At 44.5% G+C, this 27,436-nt stretch overlaps 1 protein-coding gene across 15 annotated transcripts in view; it reads right to left on the bottom strand.

The window, feature by feature from the left end:
* Window positions 1-11,782: 11,782 nt before the first annotated feature.
* The window catches only part of SFXN5 (sideroflexin 5), a 167,185-nt gene continuing 151,531 nt past the window's right edge, over window positions 11,783-27,436 (bottom strand). For 10 of the 15 annotated variants that reach the window (XM_038398445.2, XM_038398444.2, XM_043512813.1 and 7 more), the window contains one exon: window positions 11,783-14,723. In XM_038398445.2, coding sequence (XP_038254373.1) covers window positions 14,561-14,723 — 163 coding nt within the window. In that variant the 3' untranslated portion in view covers window positions 11,783-14,560. Of the gene's footprint in view, window positions 14,724-16,000; window positions 16,684-17,066; window positions 17,288-27,436 lie in introns of those variants that run through there. The other 5 variants (XM_043512814.1, XM_043512811.1, XR_006280653.1 and 2 more) reach the window with 4 other exon arrangements.

Raw genomic sequence — 27,436 nt, 5'->3', positions numbered from 1 at the left:
TTTCTGTGGGGACTGACCTGTTTAGATTTAACTTGTTTTCTTTATTTATGTTTATGGATAACTGTGAAGATAATGTACATGGATTATAAAGTAGCCATGTTATGTTGTAGAAATTAAGTCATAGTTGTTATTATTAATTTATTACGTTTCTTTATCATAGATTTTATAAAGTTGGTACCTAAGAATTAAGTGAATTCCTTTTGTTCTTTTTGGACTTGATTGTGGGGCGGTTGACCCTGTGAAATCCTTGCTGAAAATCCTCAATGATTGAATTCCAGGTCTCCATGTGCTTTTCAATGGGAATTGTTTTTAGGAACTAGGAAAAGGGCAATGAAATAAACTCTAGCCCACCCAAAGGTTATATAAGATCCTACACGCAGATGGAAGCATTGGTGTCCCATGGCATTAGAGGCATGGTCACACACAGTAACCACAGTCTCATCTCCAATTCTTTTCCTTACACAGTTTAAAGAGAGAGAGGTGGGGTTAGCTTCTCTTTGTGGCACGTAACAAGATAGAATTTGTTATGGGCTGTGTCTAATTCCACAAACACACCTTAAGAGCCATTGTGGGAGGGGGAGAGGGCACTGATTTTGTATACATTGTTCTCCATTCCCTGTAGAATAGGAGATCTTGGCTACTAATCTGTAACAGGAAATTACAAGGCCCAGACACCAGATAAGTCCCAAAACAAGGGGCTCAAGTGGGCCTTGCATTGACCCTATACAGGGGTGAATTCCACCCCAAGTTACGGCCTTTTGCCCTTAACACAAATTGAGAAAGAATCTACATCCCTGAAAATCTAGGTAATGATTCACCTCATAAGTGCTGGGAAAGAATCACATTCAAAGTAATTGTTTAGGGCGTGAATGTTATTATTTTACTAACTGAGCCATCAGGTTAAAGGGTTTTTAAAAGATTAACTCAAACCCTCTCAAATAATTAGAGTTAAATGACACGTAAACAGTCATCTGAATTAATTTCTGAACTTGGTTGGATGCATTACTGAATGCATCAATAGGCAGCCATTGCTTTTTACAGGACTAAGCAGGGAGGACTAAATTCCCATAAGAATCAATAAAGGCACTATTGTTTTATTTTTTCCACATTAATAAACTCTGAAAACATTTCTGGATGCACCTGTGAAAAATGTTGCTTTCTTGCCTGGGACATTCAGTGGATGCCGATATGGTGCGCGCGTACACACACACACACGCAGAGAGAAAGTCTTATTTCATCCAGCAGGGGCAGAAGAAAACACACACAAACCGGACAGTACATTTTAGAATTGAATGTGGTTAGCATACAACAATGAACAGAACACATATTTTTGTGCTCCACAAATCCCTGCTGAATGAAAACAGACACGTATCTATCATACGTATGATACGGATACTAACCAAGCTAGAGTCAAATCTTTTAAATGCATCTGCTTTTATTCCAGACATTTAGAAGTGTTACATAAAGTGTTGTGATTGATAAATCTATTGAGAAGGTTAAAAAGACTCTGTGCGCGTTTCGGAGTTGATTGAAATTGACAGAGGTATATGTGCTTGTAAAGTTACATTATAATAACTGCTGGAAGACAAGACATTTCAGGAAGATAATACCCCTGTTTTCTCCTCATGATTTACAGTTTGCCATTCAATACAGTTATAAGGTGCATTCAAATTGGAGTGGCTTGTTTTCTGAAGAGTGATTTCTTAGACAGGTTAAGGGTACATGAGAATGTCATTACAAAACATTTTTAAAAAGGACATTTCTTAAAGGGATCCAGACAGATTTCAAGGTCTGTAAATAACCAGTGTTGTCAGTACTGTTTTGAGCCCACATATTTTGCACACGTGACATCAGGAACTCGAAACTAGTTCTTCAGCATAGCTGCCCCATTTCACTAGTTTCTTTGTAGTCTAACAATGTTTTGTGCACAGCTTCTGTCTCTGCTGTAATATGCCGAACAGCACCAAGAAACTTCCCAAACACATCTGGGTGGCCTATCAGAGCGCCTGCGTTCTGAGTCATAAGCTTTTAAAAGGAAGAGACAGTTACAGCTCTCTTGATATGTGGCGTCAATGTAACCCTGAGATCTACAGTCAGTTTTAGCCAATTGTTTTAGTGTCACATTTTTATTTCATATTTCAGACATAAAACCAGAGACTAGGCATGCCCCCTTCCTGTTCTACTACAGTGCAAAGCTACTTATATGTCTATTGTTATGTCGATACTGTGAGCGGGGGGTGTGCCTCCTTGGCTCACGTACACACACCTGTGCTAGCTCTCACTCATCGAGCCAGCGCGAGTATAAATCGCAGTATAGCTGTGGTAGCCTGGCCAGTGGTGTGGGAGGCACAGCGGAGCTGGTTTCAGGTGAGTTTGTGCTACCACGGCTACACTGCTATTGATGCGTATGCTAGCTCAATGAGAACTAGTGTGGCTATGTGTAGGGGAATCACACATAGTGCACGTAGCCTACATTGTGCTGGGCAGCCTACTGGATTTGCCAGGTCAGGAAGACTTAGAGACCAGAAGCCACCTCCTGTACTCCTCACTTCGGCAAAACTCCCATTGGCTTCAATATTCATGTTATCCATATAGCCCAATAAACGTGCTATACAGACAAGGAGCCAGATCCTCAGCTAGTGCAATTTGGAATAGCTCCACGGATGTCAGAAGTGCTATGCCGATTTAGAGCTGCTGGGGATCTGGCCCATACGTCCCTGCCCTGGAGAGCTCACACTCTAAGTGTGGACAATAAGTAACATGTAAACACCGAGTAAGTGGAGTTTGGCCTAAGTTGCAGGACTGGGCTTTCGTTAACAAACAAAACAAGCCATAAACAAAACCAGAAAGAGAGGAAATAGCTGAAGACGCTCAAGGAACCCAACTTTGACTCTAAAGATATGCATGAAGTGGACATGAAAAAGCCACAAGACATTAGCTATCTCTATTGTAATCTACAAAAACTGAGCTATATTGTAAGTTTTGTTTTACAAAGTGTATTGAACAAAGTAGCTATTGCTATGCTGAATGCTAGGAGTCTATTACCTATCCCAGCTTTGGTGAGGAAAGTGTCACGGTTGGACTAAAAAGATAGGCAAACTGATTTTCTGCCTGGGCTGGTACGTTTTCATGACTACTTTGCCAGCTGATCTAGCATGGATGAAATACACAACACGTTATCACTTAGCAGTGCCTTCTTTCACTTTTAAGATTTTGCGTCACATTACAGGTTTACATTATTGCTTGCAAGCGAATACAGCAGATGTAAGTTGTGATGTGTCTGTAATGAGCACTCTGTGGCCCAGCTCCTCAGATGGCATAAATTCACATAGTCCCATGGAAGTTAATGGAGCTACACTGATTCATGTCAGATGAGGATCTAGCCCTGTGGCTCCATTTGTCATCCGACGGATGTAGCTCCCTTTTCTCTATGTTACCTTATGTGTACTGATGATGAGACTAATTGTGGCTTGGGCATCTTTATAATCTCTGGCTGTGGCTAGCTGTAGAAAGATGGCCTGGATGATCCAATAGGCCTTTCCCATCTGTAGAGACTATAATATAGCCCAGCAGCTACCCCTGCTGCCCTGAGCATGTGAATAAGGCCTGGTCTACACTAGAAAATAAGGTTGGCATAATTACATCACTCAGAGGTGTAAAAAATCCACACCCCTGAGTGGTGTAGTTAAGCTGACCTAAGTCTCTGTGTAGCCAGCGCTAGGTCGATGGAAGAATTCTTCCATCAACCTAGCTACCACCTCTCGGGGAGGTGGATTACTTATGCTGATGGGAGAATCCCTCCTGCTGGCGTAGGTAATGTCTACACTGAAGCACTCCTGCAGCAGTGCAGCTGGGTCACTGTAGTGTTTTAAGTGTAGCCAAGCCCTTAAACGAAATGGGGAAACAGCCCCTTGGCTAATGGTTGAAGTGAAGCGGCAGCAGTTTCCTCAGGGCTTCCTGGACACGCGTCTAGCATGGACCCCTGGTTGGAATGTCCTGGCTCTCCCCACTCCTGCATGAAAGTGCAGAGCAGATGCCTCTGTGGCATCATCCCCACAGGGCACCCGGAATCTGCATGTGCGGAATGGAGCAGGAGGCTCTTGTGAGGCATGTATTGCCCTCCTGTTGGTGGGGAATCTGCTCCCAAGTTAACATAGCCTAAGGCCTTCTGATGAGCTTGGAATCACCAGCAGCCATGAGGTGGCCCTGGAACCGATGTTGAGGAGCAGAGCTGCTGCATGGACAGCCCTAGCCTTTGGCAGCTCCCTTGGGAGCAGCAGGTCCCAGAAACTGCTTGTTCAAGACAGTGCTTGAGGTGAGTTTTCCTGTCCCACTGCCCCCTTCCACTGGGGTCTCCCACAGGAGAAGGTGATCCAGCTGATTCCTGCCTGGGTCCTGAACACCCTTATACTATGACAACTCTCCAGTCTTCTTGAGCTTCAGTCGACATGCCAGCCTGCCCTGGGAGCTGTCGATGCAAACACATCTCCCACAAGGGACTCAAACTTCTTGCTGGCTCTTTTTGCTGTAAACTGGGCCTCGTTATTTCTTAATTAACATACCCAAGAAATCAATTAACTCCTACATTTCTAATTAAATACGATGGGAGATGATCATCTCATTATTATTATCGGCTGAGGTGAACAACTAAATGTGGTTTATTTGCCATTTCTCCCACTTCCCCAATTATGGGAAATAATAAATGCAAATGACTGTGCTGTTCTCACAGATTCGAAACTCTTTTTGTACATTAGGAAAGTCGGAGAGATTAATTAGCTATTAAGTGAATGTGCATAATGTTATCATTAGCTGTTGTGTATATTGTTTTTGGCACAATTTGCTGTCCTAATAAACAGTTCTAATGTGCTCTCACTCTCCCAGTGCCATGCCTTTAATTTCTAATATTGCACAAATAGCAAAGTGTGTGTGTGTGTGTGTGTGTGTGTCTGTTCTCTGAAAATGCACGCTATCACTCAGGTTAGATTATTACTCCGGATTTACTACAGGTCCACTTGAGAACAGAATTTGGGCCACTCTTTTTTTGACTTTTACAAGTAAACAGAGATCCACCATTTTGAAAAAGTGATTAGTGATTTGGGGTGCTTCCATTTTTTGGTGGGACTGCAGAGGGTAAGGAACGGTATCCCTAACCTCTGTTGTCAGAGGGTGGAGATGGATGGCAGGAGAGAGATCACTTGATCATTACCTGTGAGGTTCACTCCCTCTGGGGCACCTGGCATTGGCCACTGGCGGTAGACAGATACTGGGCTGGATGGACCTTTGGTCTGACCCAGTATGGCCATTCTCATGTTCTTATGAAAACCTAAAGGGGCCCAACTTTTAGGAAACAGTGAGTTACCACCTCTAAAAATCAGGCCCCTTTTCAAAATGTTTCAGGCTGGATCTCCAAAAATCATTAGTCATGCCTGACAATCTGAGTTAAAGATTTCAGAGCTTGTTGTACTTAGTGGTCCAGTAAGTTTGGCCATTCTGAGCCTGTTCTGGAATTGATCGTATTTTCACATTATCATGGCACATCATTTGGGGAATAAGTAAACAGCATCAGAAGCCTGAATGAAGAGATTCACAATTCCTTACAATCAGTACCAAGCTCGCGCTAAACCCAGTTTACAGGGACTACAGTGCAAAACCAGCAATGTGAGGTTTATCCACCAGCTACACGTGAGCAGCAAGTCTGCAGTACAGTACAAGTTTCAAGTATTCTATGGCGAATGCAGACGTTGCGTACACAACTGTAGGTGAAACTGGCTTTTTAAGACTAATTGTTCCTTAGGCAATCAAATGCCTGAGCAACAACCACCAGGTTTGTCTTCGATGAACCAGTCTGATACTTTCACTGCCACCTGAATCCATTGCAAACCCTTCTAAAAAATGTGTCGGTGACTTTAAAAAAAAAAAAAAAAAAAATCAGGGCTGATTCAACAAGTCACACTCCGGATTTAAACTGGGTTAACTCCATGGATTTCAGTGGAGATACAACAGCCTAAAACTGGAGTCATGCAATGCCATGGTGAGTCTGGCCCATTATTACTATTCTGGATTTGTGCAGCACCTCACACAATGGGGTCCTGGTCCCTACCTGGGACTGATGTTATGTACATGGAGCTTTATAGACAGTCCCCGCCCCCAAAAGCTTAAAAATCCCAAAGGGCTTGAGTGTCCTCTCACACTATTGATTTCAATGGGGTTACTCCTGATTTACAGCATGTAAGTGGAAGGCGAGTCGAGACATGCAGCTTACACTTGCCAGTGCATAGGACTGAGTTAGACAATGACCAGTGGGAAGAAAGAGAAGGCTGGGAAAGGGTGAGACACTAAAGCAGTGTATATATACTATAACGCTCCTTATATTATGCTGAGAGCCAGGGTGATGGCCAGCCAATCCAGGGAGATCTGAAGAGGGGCTCGAGGGAGCAAGGCCTATTGGAGGAAGGGCACTGCCCTGGGTCAGTATGTGTAGCATCTACCCCACAGGCACTGGGTTTTCAGGCATCAGGTGGCGGAAGAGTGCTCAGCAGAAAGCACTCTCCAGCGGGAGCTGGCTGCTGCTCTTCATTTACCTTTTCTCCCCGATTGGCTTCAGGGAGTGAATTGTGCATGTGCACAGTCATTTACCCGGCACATGGTGGCTGTCTTGGGTGCTCCCCAACTGCTTTGGGAGTATATCCAACTCCTGCCCTCAGACACTTGAGTTGCGTCCCGCTGACTGCTCTCACTCCCTGGGTCAGGATTTGGGCCATAATTTTCCAATGAATCTCTGAGTACAGGCCACGGGGAGCGGCAATGTCGAAAGGATCGCTGGCAAATGATCTCCAAGTTTGCCTGGATTTCTTCTTGGAAGGCCCAAACCCTGTGCTATTGTACACCATGAGGCGGAACCATTCTGAGTGCTGGATTTCTCCAGCCCAGTTTGTTACGTGTATTAAAGAAGGAACCATGTCTTTCGTGGCAGATGTCAAACTGAGCCAGAGCAGTGGTCTGCTGAAGACGTCGCCTGCTCCACTTTATGTTCAAAAATCTTAACCCTCATTATTCCAACCCATCTCCTGTGTCCCCTTGGTTTCTGTCCCCAATGGGCAGAGTCTTTGGGTAGATCCCTTTCCCACCTAACACCAGTTCTATACTGGTGGAATGCCACTAATGTAAACGGTGCTATTCCCGATTGACAACAGGGTGAGGAGTGCCTGGATCAGCAATCGTTGCCAGTAGGAGATATCACAGAGAATAATCTTGTATTGGAAACAGGATGGACATGACAAGCCAACAGATCATTCCTATCCCTGATCCTGCTTCCCCATAGCACCTGCTCAAAACCATTCAGGAAAGTCTGATTGGAGACAGAGGAGAGAACAGGGAAGCACTTATGAGGATTAAAAGGGGGAGGAGAGAGAAAATGGCCCAACAAGAAGAGGTGGAGGGGGGAGATGACCAGGTGGGTGGGGAAAGAAATACAAAGGAGAGAGGAGACAGATGAATGACAGGAAGGGGACTGAAAAGTATTCAGCATGCAAAACAGTGCTAAAAAGGAGCCTGGTAGCAGAGAGACACCTATTTCCCCGCACTCTCTGCCCTCTCCTATACTACTATCATTTTGTGTGATAAGGGGGAGTTGAGTATGTTCCATCTCTGGTTTTCACTATGGGTTATCACCATGTAGTACTCTCAATGCGAGGTGGATCTCCTGACTATGTCAATGGAGGTTACACATGCTTATTGAGAGCAAAATAAAGCCCTAAATATTCCACGCCAGATACACTGGTTGCTTTGAGTGGCACAAGTGATGCAGAACAGCTGGAGTGAGCCAGTAAAACTTGCCCTCCGTCTTTGGGTAGCAAGAGGTCCATGGCAGAAAAGGATAGTTACTTTCGCAGGCGCAATTCCAGCTGGCCCCTTAGGATGATTTATAGAATCATCTGCCTATGTCACCTGTACAACAGTTGACCATTGGAACATGGTACATCAGTTGAGCATTGAAACAATTTACCAAGGTTCATGCTGGATTCTCCATCACTAACAATTTTTAAATCAAGATTGGATGTTTTTCTAAAAGATCTGCTCTAGGAATTAGTATGGGGCAGGTCTCTGGTCTGCGTTATGCAGGAGGTCAGACTAGATGATCACAATGGTCCCTTTTGGCCTCGGAATCTATGAATCTATGAACAGAAGATCTGTGCTGCTACATTTCTAACAGACAATGGGACTCTAAATCTAGAAACATGGTCAGCAGCCACAGAAGCTTTGTCCACAAGATTGGCGAGGAATTCCTCCCTGAGCCTACCCCCACAAATTGGGGAGAAATTGTTCCTGTGACAATCTAATGTCTCCCCCCACCCTCCCCTTTTTTTTTTTTTTTTTTTTTTTTACCTCCACCACTGAGAGTGCAATGGGGTAACATGATTGTTTTGATGCCAGCAGAAAGCGCTCTTGGCTTCTGCTGCTATCTCAGCTGGATAAAAGGAGAATGGCTCAAGGGCAGAACTGAGATGATCCACTTCTTGCTGTGTGGAGAACTATGAATACTTCACCGGAATTTCAAGGACTGCAGCTACTCCAGGTAGCCTCATGTTACTATTAGGATGGTTTTCAGGGTACTGGACCTTCAAAATTTTAAGGAGTCGACCTCCTGTGCCGTTGTCCATTTCGTGAAGCAGAGTGCATGCAATGTATTACATAGCACATGCATGCATTTTGCTCTCTCATTGAGCCTTTACTTTCGTTCTTTCTTATTCTGTTATTTCCCTTAATATATAACAATTGTCATTCATATGGAAAGTGCACGATTGATCTTTGTGTAGAAAATACACAGAACAAGAATTCGGTGATGGGGATAGGAATAGGAATTAAGACAAGGAAACAAGAAAACAAAATTAAATTGTCTCAAAGAGAGCACACTGTGTGTGTGTGTGTGTCCTCCCTTGCGTGCTTCATCCCCCATACATCACAAAATGGATGGCTTTACAGCAGAGCGTGAGGTAAATGCCTTTGCCTTTTAAAGATGACACACAGATGAACACGATATGTTGGAAAGAGTCAACACGGCTTTTGCAAAGAGAAGTCATTCCTCACCAATCTATTAGAATTCTCTGAGGGTATCAACAAGCATGTGGACAAGGGTGATCCAGTTTAAACAGCTTGTTGACTTTCAGAAAGATTTTGACAAGGTCCCAAATCAATAACTCTTAAGCAAAGTAAGCAGCCATGGAATAAGAGGGAAGGTCCCCTCATGGATCAGTAACTGCTTATAAGACAGGAAACAAAGGGTAGGAATAAATCGACAGTTTTCACAATGGAGAGTGGTAAATGGCAGAGTCCCCAAAGATCTGTACTGGGATGTGTGCCGTTCAACATATTCAAAAATGATCTGCAACATTTGCAAATGATAGGGAATTATTCAAGATGGTTAAGACCACACTTGACTGCTAAGAGCGACAGAGGGATCTCACAAAACTGGGTGACAAAACAGCAGATGAAGTTCAATGTTGATAAGCACAAAGTAATGCAACAACAGTCATAAAAGTGAACAGAATGTTAGAAACCATTAGGAAAGGGATAGATAATAAGACAGAAAATATCACAATGCCACTTTATAAATCCCTGGTACACCTACACCTTGAATACTGTGTGCAGTTCTGGTCACCCCATTTCAAAAATGATATATTAGAATTGGAAAAGGTACAGAGAAATGCAACAAAAATGATCAGGGGAATGGAACAGCTTCCATATGAGGAGAGATTAAAAAGACCGGAGCTATTCATCTTCGAAGAGAGAAAAGTAAGGGAGGGGGGATATGATAAAGGACTGTAAAATCACAAGTGATGTTGAGAAAGTGACTAGGAAAGTGTTATTTACCCCTTCACATAACACAAGAACTAGGGGTCACTCAATGAAATTAATAGACAGCAGGTTTAAAACTAACATAAGGAAATATCTTTTCATACATCGTACAGTCAACCCATGGAACTCATTAGCAGGGACTGTTGTGAAGGCCAAAATTATAACGGGGTCAAAAAAGAATTAGATAATTTCACGGAGGATAAATCCAGCAATGGCTACTAGCCAAGATGGTCAGGATGCAACCCCATACTCTGGGTGTCCCTAAACCTCTGACTGCCAGAAGCTGGGAGTGGACAACAGAGGATGGATCACTTGATTGCCCTGTTTTTTTCATTCCCTCTGAAGTACCTGGTATTGGCCACTGTCAGAACACAGGCTACTGGGCTAGATGGACCTTTTGGCTGACCTAGTATGGCCAGTCTTATATTCTTAACACGTACATAGAAAACAAAGACAGACTAGTTACATGACTACATATAATACAAGAGCCAGTTACAAAATTCAGGGATGTTTGGATCCGAGATTTTGGTTCAGGCTAGTCTCAAATTGTTACCTCTTTCTTCTGAAACCAAACATATCCATTGTCGGCCATGCTCAGAGAGGTGCTGGGACCTGTATCTCCAGTTAAAGGTAATGGAAGCTGTAGGTGCTCAGCGCCTCGTGGGGCAAGGCCATGTGATGAGGACAAATAAAGACATTTCTGAGTTTGATTTTAGTAAGGTTAGGAAAAAGGGGATCATCGTTAGGGCCTAAGCCCTGTTAAAGGGACACTGTCCAATTGTTTACCCCTGTTAGCACTGCAGTTATGGGAGAGCGAGCTGGATTCTCTCCAGGGTGACACGCCATTAACAGAGAGTTTGTAAGTCCTAACTACAGAATCTTTATTAATTATTAGTATTAATTATTATTTGTATTATCGCAGCATCTAGGAGCCCTACTCATGGACCAGGACCCATTGTGCTAGGGGCACTGTCCACTGACATAACACCTAAAACAAACCCCTGCCCCCAGCTCTGCCTTTTAGATCTCAGACCAAAGCTGCAGAAATGAAAGACAGAAAAATCACAGGCCAGATCTCTAGTTGATATAAACCACCACAGCAACAATTACCCCAATGTAGCTCCATATTTTGACATATAAAGTGATCACTTTTGATATGGCTTCATTGGAAGAAAACAAAACTGGAACCTCGTGATTCACCTGATTTTGATCCCTTTTATACCAGTCCTACCATGGACTCTTTTGATTTCAACAGAGCTATGCCTTATTCATGCAAGTGTGAAATAAGAATCAGGCCTTCTAGTTGCAATTTAAGATTAGGGCCTATTAACTCCCCAACTCCACTTTCTTTTAAAACATTCAACCCTTATAATGCATCTATGGATTAATTCCCCTGCTAATTAATGACCTGCAAAGCACTGATCTTAAACACTTTGCAGTCAAACTTTATGAGTGAAGTGAAACAATTTGTAGTCTCTCATCCTCCTTGGGAAAAAATAACTAGTTTGACTTTTTTTTTTTTTTAAAAACATTTGTAAAACTTGTTTCCCCCCCACCCCCCAGGTACCTCTCTCAAAAAAATGCAGTGAGCAAATCCTTTAATATTTTTCTACCAGCCATTGTAATTAGCTCTGCATGTTGAAAATTACTCACTCCATCTGTTGCCCGGGCAGGTAGCTAGAGTTCACAGCTAGTGGAATCTTTGATCAGTAATTATGATGTAAAAACAAATCATCCCCCCTCCCCAGCAGTGACATCGCTGCAATGGAGAAGTACTCACTTCTACCTCCTCCACACCCTCAAATGACTCAATCAACCCCTCCCTTAAGAGTTTGGCAGGATTTCAACAGAGTGATTCGAAGGGTGACAAAACACCATGACATGGAAAATTGAATGATGCTGATAGAAAACAGAGCCAGGACATTGCTCATTGTTAACAGAAGCAGCTGATTTTGTTCGCCACTTGGATTTCAGTTCAGAACAATACAGAACACAGGTTGTGCTGCATACAACGAGATCCAGTTTGGTTTCTGCATTCATTAGGAACATGAGATTATTCATCTTCACTTTAAACTCAGTTTAGCTGTTACACATTTGGCACATTTTTAATACTAGTTTTTCTCCACCACATATATACGTGCATGTGTGTCTCCACCAGTTGTGGGGCTCAGGTTTATATTAATTTGGCTTTTATCTTCCACCCAACCAGTGCAGCAATGAAAAGCCCCAGTTTTCTTTTGCTAATTCTGTGATTTGTGTTTTTGTCCAAAGTGGTTTGTGTTTCTCAGTGGCAGGTTGGGATTTTTATGCTTCACCTCTTTGCGTGCTCCATTTCTTACCTAGCTGCAGTGGTAGGCCTGGCTTTTCATTGCTGCTGCGAGCCACATAACCCACGTACACACTGCTTGGAATCAATGGGCCTGATTCTGTGCTGGATTCCCCCTTGTGTCATTTTAGATACCAGTGCAAAGTGGATGTACGATGTTACCACACCAAAAAGGTATGGCTCTTGCACTCACTTTGGGCCTGTACCAAAGCCTGCTGAAGCCAATGGAAAGTATGGCATTGACCTGAATGGGCTTTGGATCAGGCCCCCATTGCAAGTGCAGGTGTGCATGACATGAGGCACAAGACAGTGAAGAATCAGTTCTTCAGGTGGCCAGATGGTGTAAATCAGTAGAGTTCCACTGATCTCAAGGGAGTGGCACGAATTTACACCTGCTGAGTATCTGGCTCTGTGTGTCCTGAGGATAATGCAGCGTGTGGCTGGCAGAACGGGACTTTGCAGGCCTGACTACCTCGCCCCCAGGATACACCATTCTAACGCCCCTGGGCTTGAATCTCCTCCCATGCCAGTGAGCACGAGGGGCAGCGCCTTTGGCGAGGATAGAGTCGCTCTGGGGGAAAACCATTGTGTAAGAGGAGCAACAGCCCAATATTTCCATGTTCCATCTGTGCATTGGTGGAACATACTTCAGAATATATGCTTCCCCCGTCATTTTCTGCACCCATCAAAGTCCATTCTTACTATTTCTTATACTTCTGTGCCTTGGTACAGCACATTTATTCCCGTCTGTCTCCTTCTAAACTCCTTAGGCTTGGCTATTGCTCAGCAGACACTGGCTGCCTCACTCATGTACATCCATGTGATCTCGTGCATTAAAAGAACTATATTGGGTTAAATTCTGCTGTCTGTTACCCTGGGGTAAATCCAAAATAGGACCCATAAGTGAAATTACTCTGGATTTACACCATGGTAAATGAAAACATCATTTGGTCCACTAAGTTAAGTATGGCTAGAATGCTTTGAGACTGATTCTCCTCTCACTTAGGCTGGTTTTAGACACTGGTGTAATTCCACTGACTTCTGCGCAGTTACTCCTGATTTACACCAGCATGGGAGCAGAATCAGATCCCTTTGGCTTAATCCATCACAGTGTAACTCCAAGTTTATACTGGTGTAACTCCAGTGAGGAGTCAGACTAGAATAAAACTGGAGTAACACATAGGCCTGCCACTATGAAACATTACAAGACCCCATTTGTATACATTTCCCCCAAAAGCCCCAAACCCAACCTGGCATTTTAATCATTATAATATATGCATTTCTATAGTACCCATTACCATCGTACCAGGATAAAGATCCTTTCATTCTAAATGTATTCATTGGTGAAATGCACCAATGGGACATATTCTAAGCTCTGTAACACCAGCCTAAATCTGCAGTAACTCCACTGGCTGCAGTGGAATTACTGTGGTGTGAGCAATTAAAATATGATCTATGAGATAAGTCAGAGTCTCCAATAGTGTCAATCAACAGAGTCCCACTGAAATGCATGGAGTCCTGATGGCTTACATCAGCCAAGGATCTGGCCCTTCACCATTAGGCCTAATACTGCTCTCATTTATAGCGGTATAATTTAACAGAAGCCCCTGAATTTACTCTAGGGGTATGTCAATGTAAATGAGAACAGCATTTGGTCCATTATGCAAAGTTAAAGGACAGATCTGTTTTCTTTATACTTGCAGATTTCTTCCCATTCTGTGCACTGTAACTTAGCAGGTTGACTTTTCATTAGCTTGCTAGCCTGGGCAAAACCTGCAAATATGCTAGTGCATTAGGCTCGAATCACACAGAATGTCTTGTAAATCCAGTGAATGCCAGGATACCATCCTGGTTGTTTGTCGGAGAGGGAGGGAGGGCACACAGGCTATGACCTTCATTGTGTTATTTGTTTAGAATCAAAGTGTCACAAACCTAACCAAGGAACATTGTTTTTGTGCATGATTACTGGTGCAATATTGACATTGAATCAATACAGTACACTTATCAAATGCCCTATCTAGCGGTTCTAACTCATGCATCAATCGATTTCTACAGACTTATTTCTGTGCAGCATCCAAGTGTTGAGATTTAATTCTTATTAAAAAACAAAATTGTCTTGCGTAGTCTACTTTCACAGAGAGTTAGGCATACCCATGTCAACATATCATTAAACTCCTTTCCATGCAGTGCTGTTTCTAATTCAAGACATTATATTGTAGCTAGTTCTCTAACGTGCTTGAAAGTCATTTGTTTTTGTTCTTGTTGCTAATTTAAAACTTTTAATATGAATCTTTTTGACTGATGTGAGGTGTCAGTATTCTGAAAGTGTTAATTCACTCCCAGCTCCTGAGAGTGGTAATATGTTACTATCTCTGAGTTCTAGTGTTTGTTTTTCCCCCCAGAAGTAACTGTGAGCTTCCCCCTTTGCTCCCCCATCTTCTGTGCTGAGAGGATCCACTTCCACTTACAATCCTTTATTGTAGACAACCGTCTTATTGGTAGTGGCCATTGCAATTTCTGGCTCCAGTCGAGATGTCTCAATCTGCCAAATCAAAGAGGAGGTAAGATTAGAATTGGGCTAATATTGTCTGACAGCAATGGGAGCATGACAGATCAATAATGTAAATAAACAGATGCAAGACTTTAGCTGACTTTATTCTGATTTTTCTTATGCTGGCATAAATCAGGGGTAACTCCATTGAAGTCAGTGAGCCTGACTCTGGTCTCATAACTGTGCAAATCTGGTGTAACCTCTGCAGGAGTCAGTGGAGAGTTATAGCAGGCCCAACGGAGTTCCTCTGCTGTGAACTGCAGGAATGTGGCTGTTAGTAACAAGCAGTAATAACAGTGCTTGGCAATTCAGTAATGCCTTTCACCTGTGATCTCAAAGTACTTTCCCATGATTATGCTCATTTCATGCCAGTTTATATTGCATTATGTTATGTGAAATGACTCATATTCCCTCCCTTTCCAACTCTTGAAATTCTATATTAAACAGCCACACAATACATTTTTTTAAAAAAAGAAACTCTATTGTCTTATTTTACATACATTTCCCTTTCCCTTGCCTGATGCCGCCTCTCCCTCCATCATGTCAGATCCAATCCAGTCCCCAATCCTGCAGTTGGATCTACATGGATGGACGCTTTGGGTCGGATTCACAAAGGTATTGAGCAGCCTAACACCACCCTTTTGACTTTGCCAAGACCCAGTGAAGTCAATGGGGGCACTCCTTGTGGGAGCAAGAGTCTGCATGTTCAGATCCAATTCCAGGATCAGGGCCCTAAAGTCTCAGGATGGGGACTAGCGGTGAAATCCTAGCCTTGTTGAAATTGGTGGCAATAGTCCAGATGATTTCAGTTGGACCAGGATTTTACCCCATGTCTTCCTTAATCCTGCCATGAGTCCAGGGGACGGGACTAGATGACCTCTTGAGGTCCCTTCCAGTCCTACACTTCTCTCTGTAAAGCACTATGCACACCTATGGCGTGATAAAGAAGTGTTAAATAACATAATACACTATATAACAGACTAAATAATATACTCTATAAATCTTTGAAAAGTTTATCAGTGGATCTTCTTTGCTGTATATTTTAAAGGCAGCATTTTTCCATTCTCCACTGCACTTTTTCTCTCTGTGAAATCTCTCTTATTTTTTCCAATCAGACTTACAAAAAAGCTTTTCTGTGATCCAAAAATAGTTGGAACCTCTGTAGTTGGAGGACGAGATTGGGGTGGGTAGGAGGAATTCTTATTGTCCAATCCAGGCCAGGAACTCCCCAGAAACAGGACACTGCACCTTCCAGTACCATATTTTGAAAAATCCTATATATTTAATCAGTGCTGTAGCTGACACAATGCTAGGAACCCACGTTAAAATCTAAATGCTTTTGAAAATGTTTAACCTAGTTAGACAAATTAGCAAAAATTTGTGCAAAACAATTTAGGTATTTAAAATATTCAATGTTTTTAAAAACTGGAAAAACTGTTCTTCGCTTTCAGCTGCACAAACCCAACAAAATATAACATCAAAGCAATCTTAACATGAGGTGCAACATAACCCTTCAGCAAAGCTGTTAAACAGCCACTGAGGCATCATGGGAAATAGCACTTCATTTATTCAAATGCACATATGTCAGGTTTTTGCACCATATGTCATTCCAAGCTATTTACAGTAATAATTAAATCTTAATCAACGTTTAACCTCTGTAAAATGTTTGAAGGGATCTAATCACCCTTCAGACTGCACTAATGAAGGAGAAATATATAAACATAAAAAGAAAATGATGCATAGATAGCACACCAGAAAGAACAGTAATTGCAAAATTGTATTTCTTTTAAATATAATCAGCAAATTATGTAAAGTAAGCCAACAAGTATTTTAAGTGAAGACATCTTGGGTGTCAGAGGTGTGATCAGCTAATTTTGTACTGCTATCCATAACAGATGTAGCATATTTTCTTTTAGTGCCATTATTAGCAGCTTCACCATTTCTTCTTTTACTGAAACACAAAGTAGAGCATTATAACAGGGGGAAGCTACTCAACAAGGATAGAATAGCCTTTCCTCTAATTGTACAAGAGACAGAGAAGTGACAGCCGCCATTTTGATACCAGGTTTAACTCTGATCTGGCTGGCTCTGAGAGAGCTTTTCTTTCTATTTTTTCCACTCTGGTATGGAAAGAAAAGTTTTTTTACACATCGATGTAGTGCAGTTTCACAGATCAGTATTAAATATCACGGCGAGAAGTGCCTTAGAATTACCTAGCTAAAAGACATAGGTAAGGGAGATATATACCTAGAGGTTAGTCTCAGACTCACCTGATGACCTAATTCTCTGCTCTGTTAACACACCCACTCAGTTAGGTCAGGATGGGAAATTCACCTTGTGTAAAGCTACATGCACCACTTCAACCTCACGGTGAGGATACAGAGCTGGGGGAATCAGTGCAACAGGCATGCAAGGGAGTATGCTACAGCCGATTCAAACCAGCGCAGAGGCAGTTGCTGAAGATGGAGCAACTGCAGGATCCTGGCCTACCCAGATCAAATGGTCCTGCCCTGCCCGCAGAGGATGCACAAAGTGGCAGCAGCTGCTATCCGAACCTGGTGGATGGACCAGTGAGTCAGGAGGAGCTGTGGTTTCCGCTTGCATAGGCTTGGGGTGTGAATTCATAGCGCCACTTAGCTCTCTGCACAATGCTCCAGACAATGAGCTTTATGTGGGAATGATGAATTTGACCCTCTACACAGAGGGGGATTTCTAGGGACAGCAATTTATGGGCTAGATCAGTGGCTCTCAACCTTTCCAGACTACTGTACCCCTTTCAGGAGTCTGATCTGTCTTGTGTACCCCTCACTTAAAAAACACTTGCTTACAAAACCAGACATAATAATACAAAAGTGTCACAGGCACACTCATACTGAAAAACTGCTGACTTTCTCATTTTTACCAAATCATTATAAAATAAATCAATTGGAATGTAAACATTGTACTTGCATTTCAGTGTATAGTATATAGAGCAGTATAAACAAGTCATTGTCTGTATGAAATTGTAGTTTGCACTGACTTAGCTAGTGCTTTTTCTGTAGCCTGTTGTAAAACTAGACAAATATCTAGATGAGTTGATGTGCCCCCTGGAAGAGCTCTGTGTACCCCAGGGATATGCATACCCCTGGTTGAGAACTACTGGGTGAAATTTTGCACCGTAGGCACCGCCCTGCAGTAAGTGTGGACCTGCATCGCCCCAGGGAGCTCTCTGGTCTCCTGCGGCCCCCTGCCTCCACTGAGGAAGAGCAGTTTGACACCCCTGTAAGGGCTACAGCACACTCCCGCCATACAGTCGACCAGTCCCGCCTGATACTGCACAGCGAGGAAGGCAGGCACTGGGGTGGGGGAGGGAAGGCAGTAGGAGGGGATTAAGGATGGCGAAGAGGTGGCTAGTAATGCTGGTGTAGGAGCCAAGGGGACAGTGAAGACGAGATGCTGTTTGATCAGGAAGAAGGCAAAGCCGACGGGGGGAGAGACTGAATTCATAGCACAGGAAATCCAGGCAGTGAGAGGTCTCTTTCCAGAGACCCTGAGCAGATGATAGGGGTAAAACTGCTGTGTAAACGATCATTTTATTGCATTTTATTGCCATGTACTGTTGGGCCCATGCATGCCCCCATTAGACTGGAAATAACTGACTGGGGGATCTCTGGCACAGGGGGACGGGGAGCCCTGAGGCCAGTCCAGCCCTGCATGACTCCAATAAAGGCAGCAGTGGAGATGTTATAAGCACTGCCCTGGAACTTCAGTTCCGTGTGTACTCCCAGAAGTGCGGATATGGTTCCGGGGCAGATAAAGGAACAAAGTACTTAGCAGAGGCACCAGCAATGCATTGATGAGAAATGCACCCGGGGGCTATTCCCTTCATTTGGAAATCAAATGGGGAAAAATAAGGTGATGATACTTTAAGGCAGTAGAGTTGCAAGTCAGGGAAACCAGTAGTTAAAGTCTCAGCAACAGCATTAGGTTGGCTACCTCCACATACCCATGCACCATACTTTCCATCCCCGTTTTGGTGTTAAAAGCATAGTTTAATATAGTTCGGTGTATGTTGTTAGATCAGCTGCCAATATCCTGGAATCTGCTCAGCCTGGCTTTGGGCCCGGGAATGGTACTGAGACTCTTGGTTCTGACAGATGTCCACCCACTGTCCAGATCCAAGGGAAGTCCATCCATACTCATCCTGCTGGATCTCTGTAATATTTGATACCAATGATCAGCAAATACTTTTGCCTCATCTCCAAGAAGGTTTAGAGTGAATGGAAATGCCTGAATCAGGGACTTCCTCCCAGATAACTCTGAGGGCTGCTGTGGGCATTGGTGCATGTGCCTCCATACCTCTCATCTGCAGTGCACTACCAGGCTCAATCCTCTTCCACACACGACACAACATCTCCATGAAGCTGTTGGAACTGCTGGCAAGACAACAGGGGCCGGAGTGCCTGCCCGCATAGAGACGATACCTAGCTGTACAGCTACTTCACATCAAATGCAAATAGCATCATCACCCAGCTACCTCTGTGCCTGGCCAAAATCAGCTCCCAGAGAAAGAGCAGCCAGCTAAAGCTAAATGACTGTGGTGATGCTGGTGGGAAGAGGGAAATGCTCCAGAGAACTGACATCCTCTCTTTTCAGGGCATTTGCCTTCATGTTAAGTGGTCCACAGCCCAGGGTCCTTCTAGACTCCTAAGTGCTACTAGGTGCCCAAATAGTCCTGGAGGGAGAAAAGCTCCAAACTTCCCTCTTTAACTGTCCAGAAGATCACAGCCCACCCTATCAAACACTAGCCTGGCCACCATGATCTGCACATTTGTGATCTCCAAGGATTGGCTCTTGCAGCTTGTTACAATGAGGAATGAAACCCTGTGCCCTGAAAAAGCTCCAGGGGTGCAAAGGAAGCACCCACCTGCTTAGCAACTCAGATGGCCAGGAACACATCTCCCTGGCCCTCCACTCTCTGAACTGGCTCACTACTGACTACAGCGTCATGGATTCGATTTGGCACCAAAGGTCACATCACCACCCCTCTCCTCACCCACAAGGGGTGGCTCAGGGGGAGGAAGTCCTATGCAGATCCGTTGGGGAGAGCAGGGTATGCCTCCAGGCTTTGGAGTAGGATCTAGCACCCAGCCCCAAACTCTGGGGGGTCTGCAGGTCACGATAATTGGTGTAGAGGCCCTGCATCTCCACAGCTGCTCTGCAGTCCTGCTACCAGGCTCCTCCTTGGTCATGGCCACCCCATGAATCCCCTTTAAAGAGATGGAGCACCCTTTCTGGTGAACCTAAGAAACAGGGAGTATAGCCCCACTTCACTGGGTACATGTGTTCACTGGGGAGATATATGTCTGCTGGATCCTCAAACCCACCCATATGGGGTGACTAATCTCTGTCCCTCCCTGAGAAGCGTCCTTTGCGAGGTGTGGTTATAATGGTGCCGGTTCTCCTTTCCACGTGGCAGGTCAGCTCCACACAGCAGACTTGGGGGGAGGAGGAGGAGACGATCTCCCACTAAATCAGGGATAATAGTTGCTGGGAGGCCTGGGAGAAAAGGGACTTGAGCAGTGGGAGAACAGCTCAAGAACCCACAGAAGGGAACTGGAGTTTACAATCTCTGTCCCCAAAGAGTGCTGAAAAGGGTCAGGGAGAGAACATGGCAGCCTCAAGGGTGGGAGACCCACTCGGTAATGTGAAATGCCAAACCAAGGGGAAGCAAAGCCCACCCTGCTCCTGCCAAAGAAACCTTCATTGTCAACGTCAGCAGGAGTTGGCTCGGTCCTGGGAAATGACCTGAATGCACAGCAAAGCTGAAAAGGTGCTTTTCACAGCAGGGAACACGCCATACTATTCCTGCTCTTGTTAAGTCAAGCTGGCTGGTCTGGCTCAGTATTATTCCCTGCACTCTTATGTCCTGGGATTCGAGGCAGTTCTGACAAGCCTGTATCCTCCCTCCAGCAGATTACCAGGTGCATTTAAAACAAATCCACTCTATGTCCCTCCTCAAGCATCTGTTTATAAATGAGCATAACCCAGCATGGCAGAGCCGGCTTTCCAGCCATGCTCTTGACCCAGTGAAATGTATCCCTTGAGGGGAACAAAGGTGCTTTAATGGGAAAGCCTCTTGCCGGAGGCCGCTGTGAGTAAGTTCTATTCCCCCGTCTGTCCCCTGCCATGGAAGCCTCTCTCCTCTAATCAGTACAGACAAGGCTAATTGGGGTGATAAAGAACTGGCTTTGAGAGCTGGCGTGGGCTGGCAGAACAAATGGTGCGGTGGTCACAGCTGGGACTGTGGAGACAGAGAGAAAGCGTGTGATACAGGCTCCGGGAGCTGAAAGTTTAATCAGCCCATGTTGTGTGCGGGTCTGCGAGGTGGGGGGTTGTGTGTGTTTTGCATTCGCTGCTGACATGGGTGTAACGTACGTGCACGGCCAGTGAAGCAGAAGCAGGCAGAAAGCAGATGCTTTTTGTTGGGGGTTGATAATCATTTCTCTCCCGGCTCGGGAAAAGGTGTAGAAAGGAATGTGCTCCTAAGGGTGTAAGGAGAGAGACAGGTCTAGGCTTCCTGCCAGGGATCCTGTAATGATATGGAAGGCAGCTAGGGGAGACAGGACCAGATGGATTTGGCATACAGCTAATCGCTCAGCCAAAAAAAAAAAACAACCCAAAAAAACAGTTTGCTAGAGGGGAGGGTCAACATGTATTGACTGAGGCTCCATCATGAGGAGGTGGGGGAAGGGGATCTGGGCTTGGTTCTCTTGTTCTATGGGGCAGGAGTAAAAAGAGAGGTGATGATGGCAGAGTTCAAACACAAGTGTTGATGCAGAACTTGCTGGATGAGGTTCCATGGCCCATGTTATATAGGTCAGACTAATTGATCATAATGGTCCGTTCTGGCCTCAAATCTATGAATTCACCCGGAATGAGATGGTGGAACCCAGAGCATCTACCAAATGGCATTTTCAAACAAATGCGGCTAAAATCCAGTGTAGTAGTAGCTCATGATAAGCATGATTATTCTGGGTATTACAGCAGCATCTAGAGATGCCAAACAGCACCCGGGGTTCATGGTGCTGTACAATCAAAGAAGTCACAGCCTACCCTGCGGGAGATGGACAAGCAATCAAGTAGGTTTTTATCCTCTTTGGTTCCTGCAGTAAGATGGTCTATGCAGACTGTAAGTGGCTTCTAAAGCCCTCCCATGTTATTTCAGAATTCCTTTTTTTTTTTAAAGTGCCAGTAAATGAAACCATATTGTTAATAGGGATAAAATTCAAAAATGGAACCAGAACCCCGCAGTGCCATGTTTATTTTTATAAGGCCGAGGAGTGCTCTCCAAAAAAAGAAAAACAATTAAAAATACATTTAAAGACAGCAAACCCAGCTCTCTTCTCTTCAGATCAAAGAGAACTTCCATGAAGCTCCGCTTAGCTCCCCAAAATTGAAACTCTCTCTCGTTAAAAGGCAGAATCAGGAAGGAAAGTGGGATTTGCTAATGTGAGAGCAGCTTGGAGAGTTCCCCTTCCACAAAACTCCTGGGCAGAATTCTCCTTGTGGCATATGTGCAGCCCCACTGACACCAACCTGTTGCAGTGAAAGGAAGAGCAAGATCTGGAAATAAATGGTCCAATCTTGTACTCAAAGCTCTGACTTTGCCTGAATGGAGACTGCCGGGTCGGGGTGCACAAACCTTGCATGCTTTTAATTCCTCCATCATCTCCATGTGTTTATCATGATTCCATCTGATTAACAACTTCCTGCCAATGCTGGATGCAGGGAAGTCAGCCATAACTGCATCCCGTGTTACTTTTCAATAGATTAAAAGGCCTGGGGCAGAGACTGATAACATCTACTATGGGGCCAGGGAATATTAGGATAATCTAGTCTGATTTCCTGCATAACACAGGCCAAAGAACCTTGACCAGTGATTTTTCCATCTAGCCAAACTACTTTTGACTGAATTAGAACAGATAATTTAGAAAGATATCCAACCTCAATTTAAAGACTCCCAGTGATCTTACTACACCTGTTCCATGATTATTTATCATCACTGTTAAAAATTTGCATCATATTTCCAGTTTGAATTTTTCTAACTTCAAACTTCCAGTCACCAAATCTTGTGCCTTTATCTGCTAGATTAAAGAGCCCTCTGCTTTCAGAAATCTTCTCCCTCTGTAGGTACTTACAGACTATTATTAAATAGCCTCTTAATCATCTCTTTGAATAGACCGAACTTCTCAAGGATCTCAATGTATGGCATGTTTACAAGACTTGGAATCATTCTTATAACATTTTACTGACCCCTTTCCAATTTTTCAGCATCCCTTTAAAGATATGCACTGGTCTCACTACTGCCATATATAGTGGTAATAACGCCTTCCTACTTCTACTCAGGATTCCCCCATTTATGGTTCCAAGGATTGTGTCGCCCTGGGAGCTCACATTCAGCTCAACTCCTTTTCAGAGTCACTGCTTTCCAGACTCTAGCCCTCGGTTTTACAAACCGGGCCTTTTCCTTTCCCCACGATGCATGACCATGGATTTGGCTGTACAAGAACACATGTGGGTTGATTGTACTAGCCTGCAATGAGCGTGGGCTGCATTGAAATGTTACGCTGTACAAATGGCACCTTTCACTAACCAAACCTGATGCCCAGGTGTGTCCAGAAGTCAGATCTGCTGTCAGAATAAGCTTTTATTACATTTTACTACTGTGACCCCTGCAAAGCCAACACAGGGAGCAGGAGCCTGATTTTACTTTGTGTCATGCATCATCAATAGAACTGCTAATTGAATTTCAATTTGCAGTGCCAAATTTTACCCAGGCAATCCTATTGAAGTCAACAGACAAAATGTGGAGACAATGAGATTGCACGGATGTAACAATGTGGCCTGCAGAATCTTTATTGCTGGGGACTGTGGATCAAGGACCCCTTGGTGTCAACTGACAGATGGTGTGAGGGATGCATAGGGTTTTACAGAGCTTCCCTGTATACATATTATTTTGCCAAAGGGTGGCATGTGATGTCTCTGCCAAGAGGCAGTAGCTCACTGCTCAAGATAATCATTTCAAAAATGTACATATGGATAATAGTGAAGGAGTTAAGTATCTATCCTGGAAATTATGGTCTTAAAGCCTTGACATTAAAGGCAGGTCCCAAGGTGGTGACAGGCCTTGGACAGGTTCCCTTCAGGCAAGGGGGTAGCAGAACCTTCTCTCTCTCTGTCTGGTCATGTGTGTACTGTGCATTGTATGTCCTACCATGGGCGGCTAATTGCATACTGAGCCAGAGCCTCATCAAGAGTGTGGAAAATATATATGAGAGAAAATCTACAGGAAAACAAAACAAAACAGAGGAGTATGCTGTTTAGGAGTAAAGACAATTAACTTTAGGGGGTATAATGGTGTACAGAGGTACACCCTGGATTCTTTACCTAGGGGACAAGCTGGCAGCATTTTTCATCTCATGAGAAAAGGAACCAGCCAGGCCTGGATGAAAATGGCTGAAAGGACTTTGGGGTGAGCATTGCCCTAGAAGACATGGATGTATTTAGTTAAGTAAGTCTAGGCTCTAGAAAGCGAGTGATGATTTTATTTTATATATAACCCTTTGTTTCCAATACTTCTACTTGTTATCATTCAAATCTCTATTCTTTGTTAACTAAAGTTTGGCTTGTTTTCACTATAAGCATATCTATGTTCTGTGTGCTAAGCAGAGCAGTGATCTCACGTGTGACTGGTAAGCTGAGATGTACCATTCCTTTAGGAGCAGCGAATCTGGAAATATCATGAGTGACCAGTGGAATGGGGCTGGATCCCCCAGGGAGATGCTCGGAGGTGGGGTGTGCCTATCACTAACCTGCAGAGAGAGAGCAGGTTCCAGAGAGGAGTGCTTGTGTTCCTGGTGGCAGGTGGAGTTGGGAGCAGACCCACGGCAGGCACAAACAAGGCTTCCTGGCACTAAAGGCAGGTGATAGTGAGGTGTCTCCCAACCCTGGGTAGCCCCAGAAAGTGTCACAGTGACAATGCTGGGAGAGCTAGAAAGTGCCTGGCTTGACTATCAGATCCCAGGATGAGCCTGTAGCACTGGCTGGTAGACGCAAAGGTATTTTATATGCAGTGGCAAGACACAACAGACCCAGACCCTCAAGAGGTTATTTTCACAGAGTCACGTTGCAAGATTTGGAAATATCTCTGACTCCAAAGGCTCCCCAGTGAGGGTTTGTTTGACTATTTCAAATCACTTTTACCAGGCAGGTAATTTTTTTGCTGCTCTGAAAGGTGGCAGGTTTTTCATGACTGCTTTCCTCTAAATATCTGGATCCAAATTCACCCGCAGCAACAGCTGCAGGAATACAGATGCACATCAGTGTCCTATGCAAGAGTGGGCGCTCAACCTCCGCCGAGCCACCTGTGGATGGCACTTACGCCAGGAGCATCCGTAGTCCCAACAGCGGAAGAAGAGCTATGGGGATGTGCTAAGCTTGCTAACCCTCTCACCACAGAAACCAACTAGAAATATGCTCTCTAAGGCACTTCTGTACCACGGGGTCTCTTCACTTCCTGGACAGACACATTCTCTATCTGAGGTGTTCTCTCTCACAACTAAGTCAACTCTCTCTCCTCCATTATGTGGATCAGCAAATTGGGTCATTCCACAAATCCCCATAAATGATGGGAAGTGAAAGAGTGGGAAAGACCCCAACATATTTTCATACTGAATTTTCTCCATGAAGCTTAGAAAACTCAGGTGGATTATTCTTTAAATGTTCTCACTGACAAGTGTCATAATGAACAGGCTTCTGTGTTCCCCCATGCCCTCTGCTGGAAGGAATCAAAACTGCCTGAATATATGTCATTGGCCTTATACTGCTCATACCAAACAGAGATTCGCCTGTAGTTCAAAGGCTTTTGGAGCAGGAGGATCTGGATGTCACCAGGAAGTTCTGAGTGGATGTGTTGTGCAGCATAGTTAATAACAATGGTGCATAGATTTGGCACAATGTACGTAACCAAGCAAAAGCATAAACTGTGAGAAGTGAGGCTGGATACACGAGAAATGCAGGGATCAAAGATACTTGCACAGCTGCTGAGTGCCAAGCCATTTAGCCAGTGATTACTTTGTGCTATTGAGGGCTTTAGTGACTCATTTCTTTCTGACTCTGCTTTGATCATGGCCTTTTGTTTGGCACTTTAAAGTATGGAATTTGAAATGGAGGAATGACATTCCCTAAGAGCTTTCAATACTGTCTGGTGATGAAGGGAAAGTCAAGAATCGCCAAGGTGCTTTTTTGCTTTTGCATTAGTTGCTAGAAAACAGCCCCCCACACCCCGCCAGTGTTAAAGGAGAAAACTCGAGGGCTCGGAGGGGGGGGATGTAGGGGGGACACAAGGAATAGGCTGTTACACGTGTGCTTTCATCCTCCTCCGGAAGAGACCTTAATCTGCATCACAAAGCCATCATGCAATCTGGCTAGAGCTGGCAAAGTGCTCCATACACAGAGATTCAGCCTCTGCCCCAAAGAGCTTACAGCCTAAAAGAAAGCAATAAGCCAGGTTGCACCAGAGAGACAGCGGTGCGAATTGTTTAAAAAACACTCGTCATTTTTCCATTTTGATTTTTTTTTTTTAAAATACAAGCTTACTTCTTGTGAAGTTTGACGAGTTGGGGTGTGGATGTCTGGGATTGAAAGGGTGCCCTGTGCCATGTGGGAAAATGCCCACAAATGGAGGAGAAAGGGACAGGGAATTGAGAGGGGCCTCACCGGTGATGTGCAGAGGCCCGGGGAAACACAATAGGAGACAAAGTCTGAGATGTAGGCAGAGCAGAAGCTGTGAAGGGCTCCAAAAGCGAAGTATTGATATGGCGGTTAAAGGGCGACCCAGTGGGCAGAGTTGGTCACATTCATTATAGGTACAGGGTGGCCTTGGGCTAGAGCAAGTGGGGGCCTCTCCCCACCCCTTCCACCTACAGTCTCCTCCACCTCAGCCCCCGCCGCCACTCCTGCAGGGAAATGGGGTCCATGCGTTGGGGGCTTGCCCCACTCTGCCTGCCCGGCACTCCTGCCGGGGACCTGGGTTGGGGTACAGAGGCTTGCACCACTCCCCTGCAGGAGCACCGGGTGGGCAGAGTGAGGCAAGCACCCATGCCCTGACCTCGCTCCCTGGCAGGAGTGCTGGGTGGGCAGAGTGGGTTGGGGCGTGCCCATTTTTCAGGGCCCCCCCAATTAGCTGGGGCCCCTGGGCATAGGCCCTGTTGGCCCAGTGGCTAATCCGCCACTGCAGGGTTGGGATGGTGGGAACGGGAAGGGCTCCAGGCAGGGCATAAGCAGCACTGGCAGAGGGATGCGAAGGGAAGCTTTCTGCACAATCCTTTTGACTGCTAAGGGGTTATCCATTTCACTGCAGATCGGGTTTGCATGATGATAGATGTCCACTTAGAGAATAACATGCTGTAAATCTCACTAGCGTAATTTACCTGTGAATTTCATGTGGAGGATTAGTGGGGGAATTTAGGGCTCCTTCTATCCAATGTCTCTGTTCAGGGATTTACCTTGTGGCCATGGATGCTTATTCTCAGATTGATATTAAACAAAAATGTCACCCCGAGAAGTGAATTTTACATTCAGTTTTTTCTACTGAAAAAAAGCAGCAGCAGCAGCTGATTTTCGTGGACATTCAGGCTCTTGCGTTGTGCCCATTTCAGATG

The sequence above is a fragment of the Dermochelys coriacea genome, chromosome 4 (genome assembly GCF_009764565.3).
Source record: "Dermochelys coriacea isolate rDerCor1 chromosome 4, rDerCor1.pri.v4, whole genome shotgun sequence".
Classification (NCBI taxonomy): domain Eukaryota; kingdom Metazoa; phylum Chordata; order Testudines; family Dermochelyidae; genus Dermochelys; species Dermochelys coriacea.
Note: the sequence above shows the minus strand (reverse complement) of the source record. Positions and strands in the feature narration are given on the sequence as shown.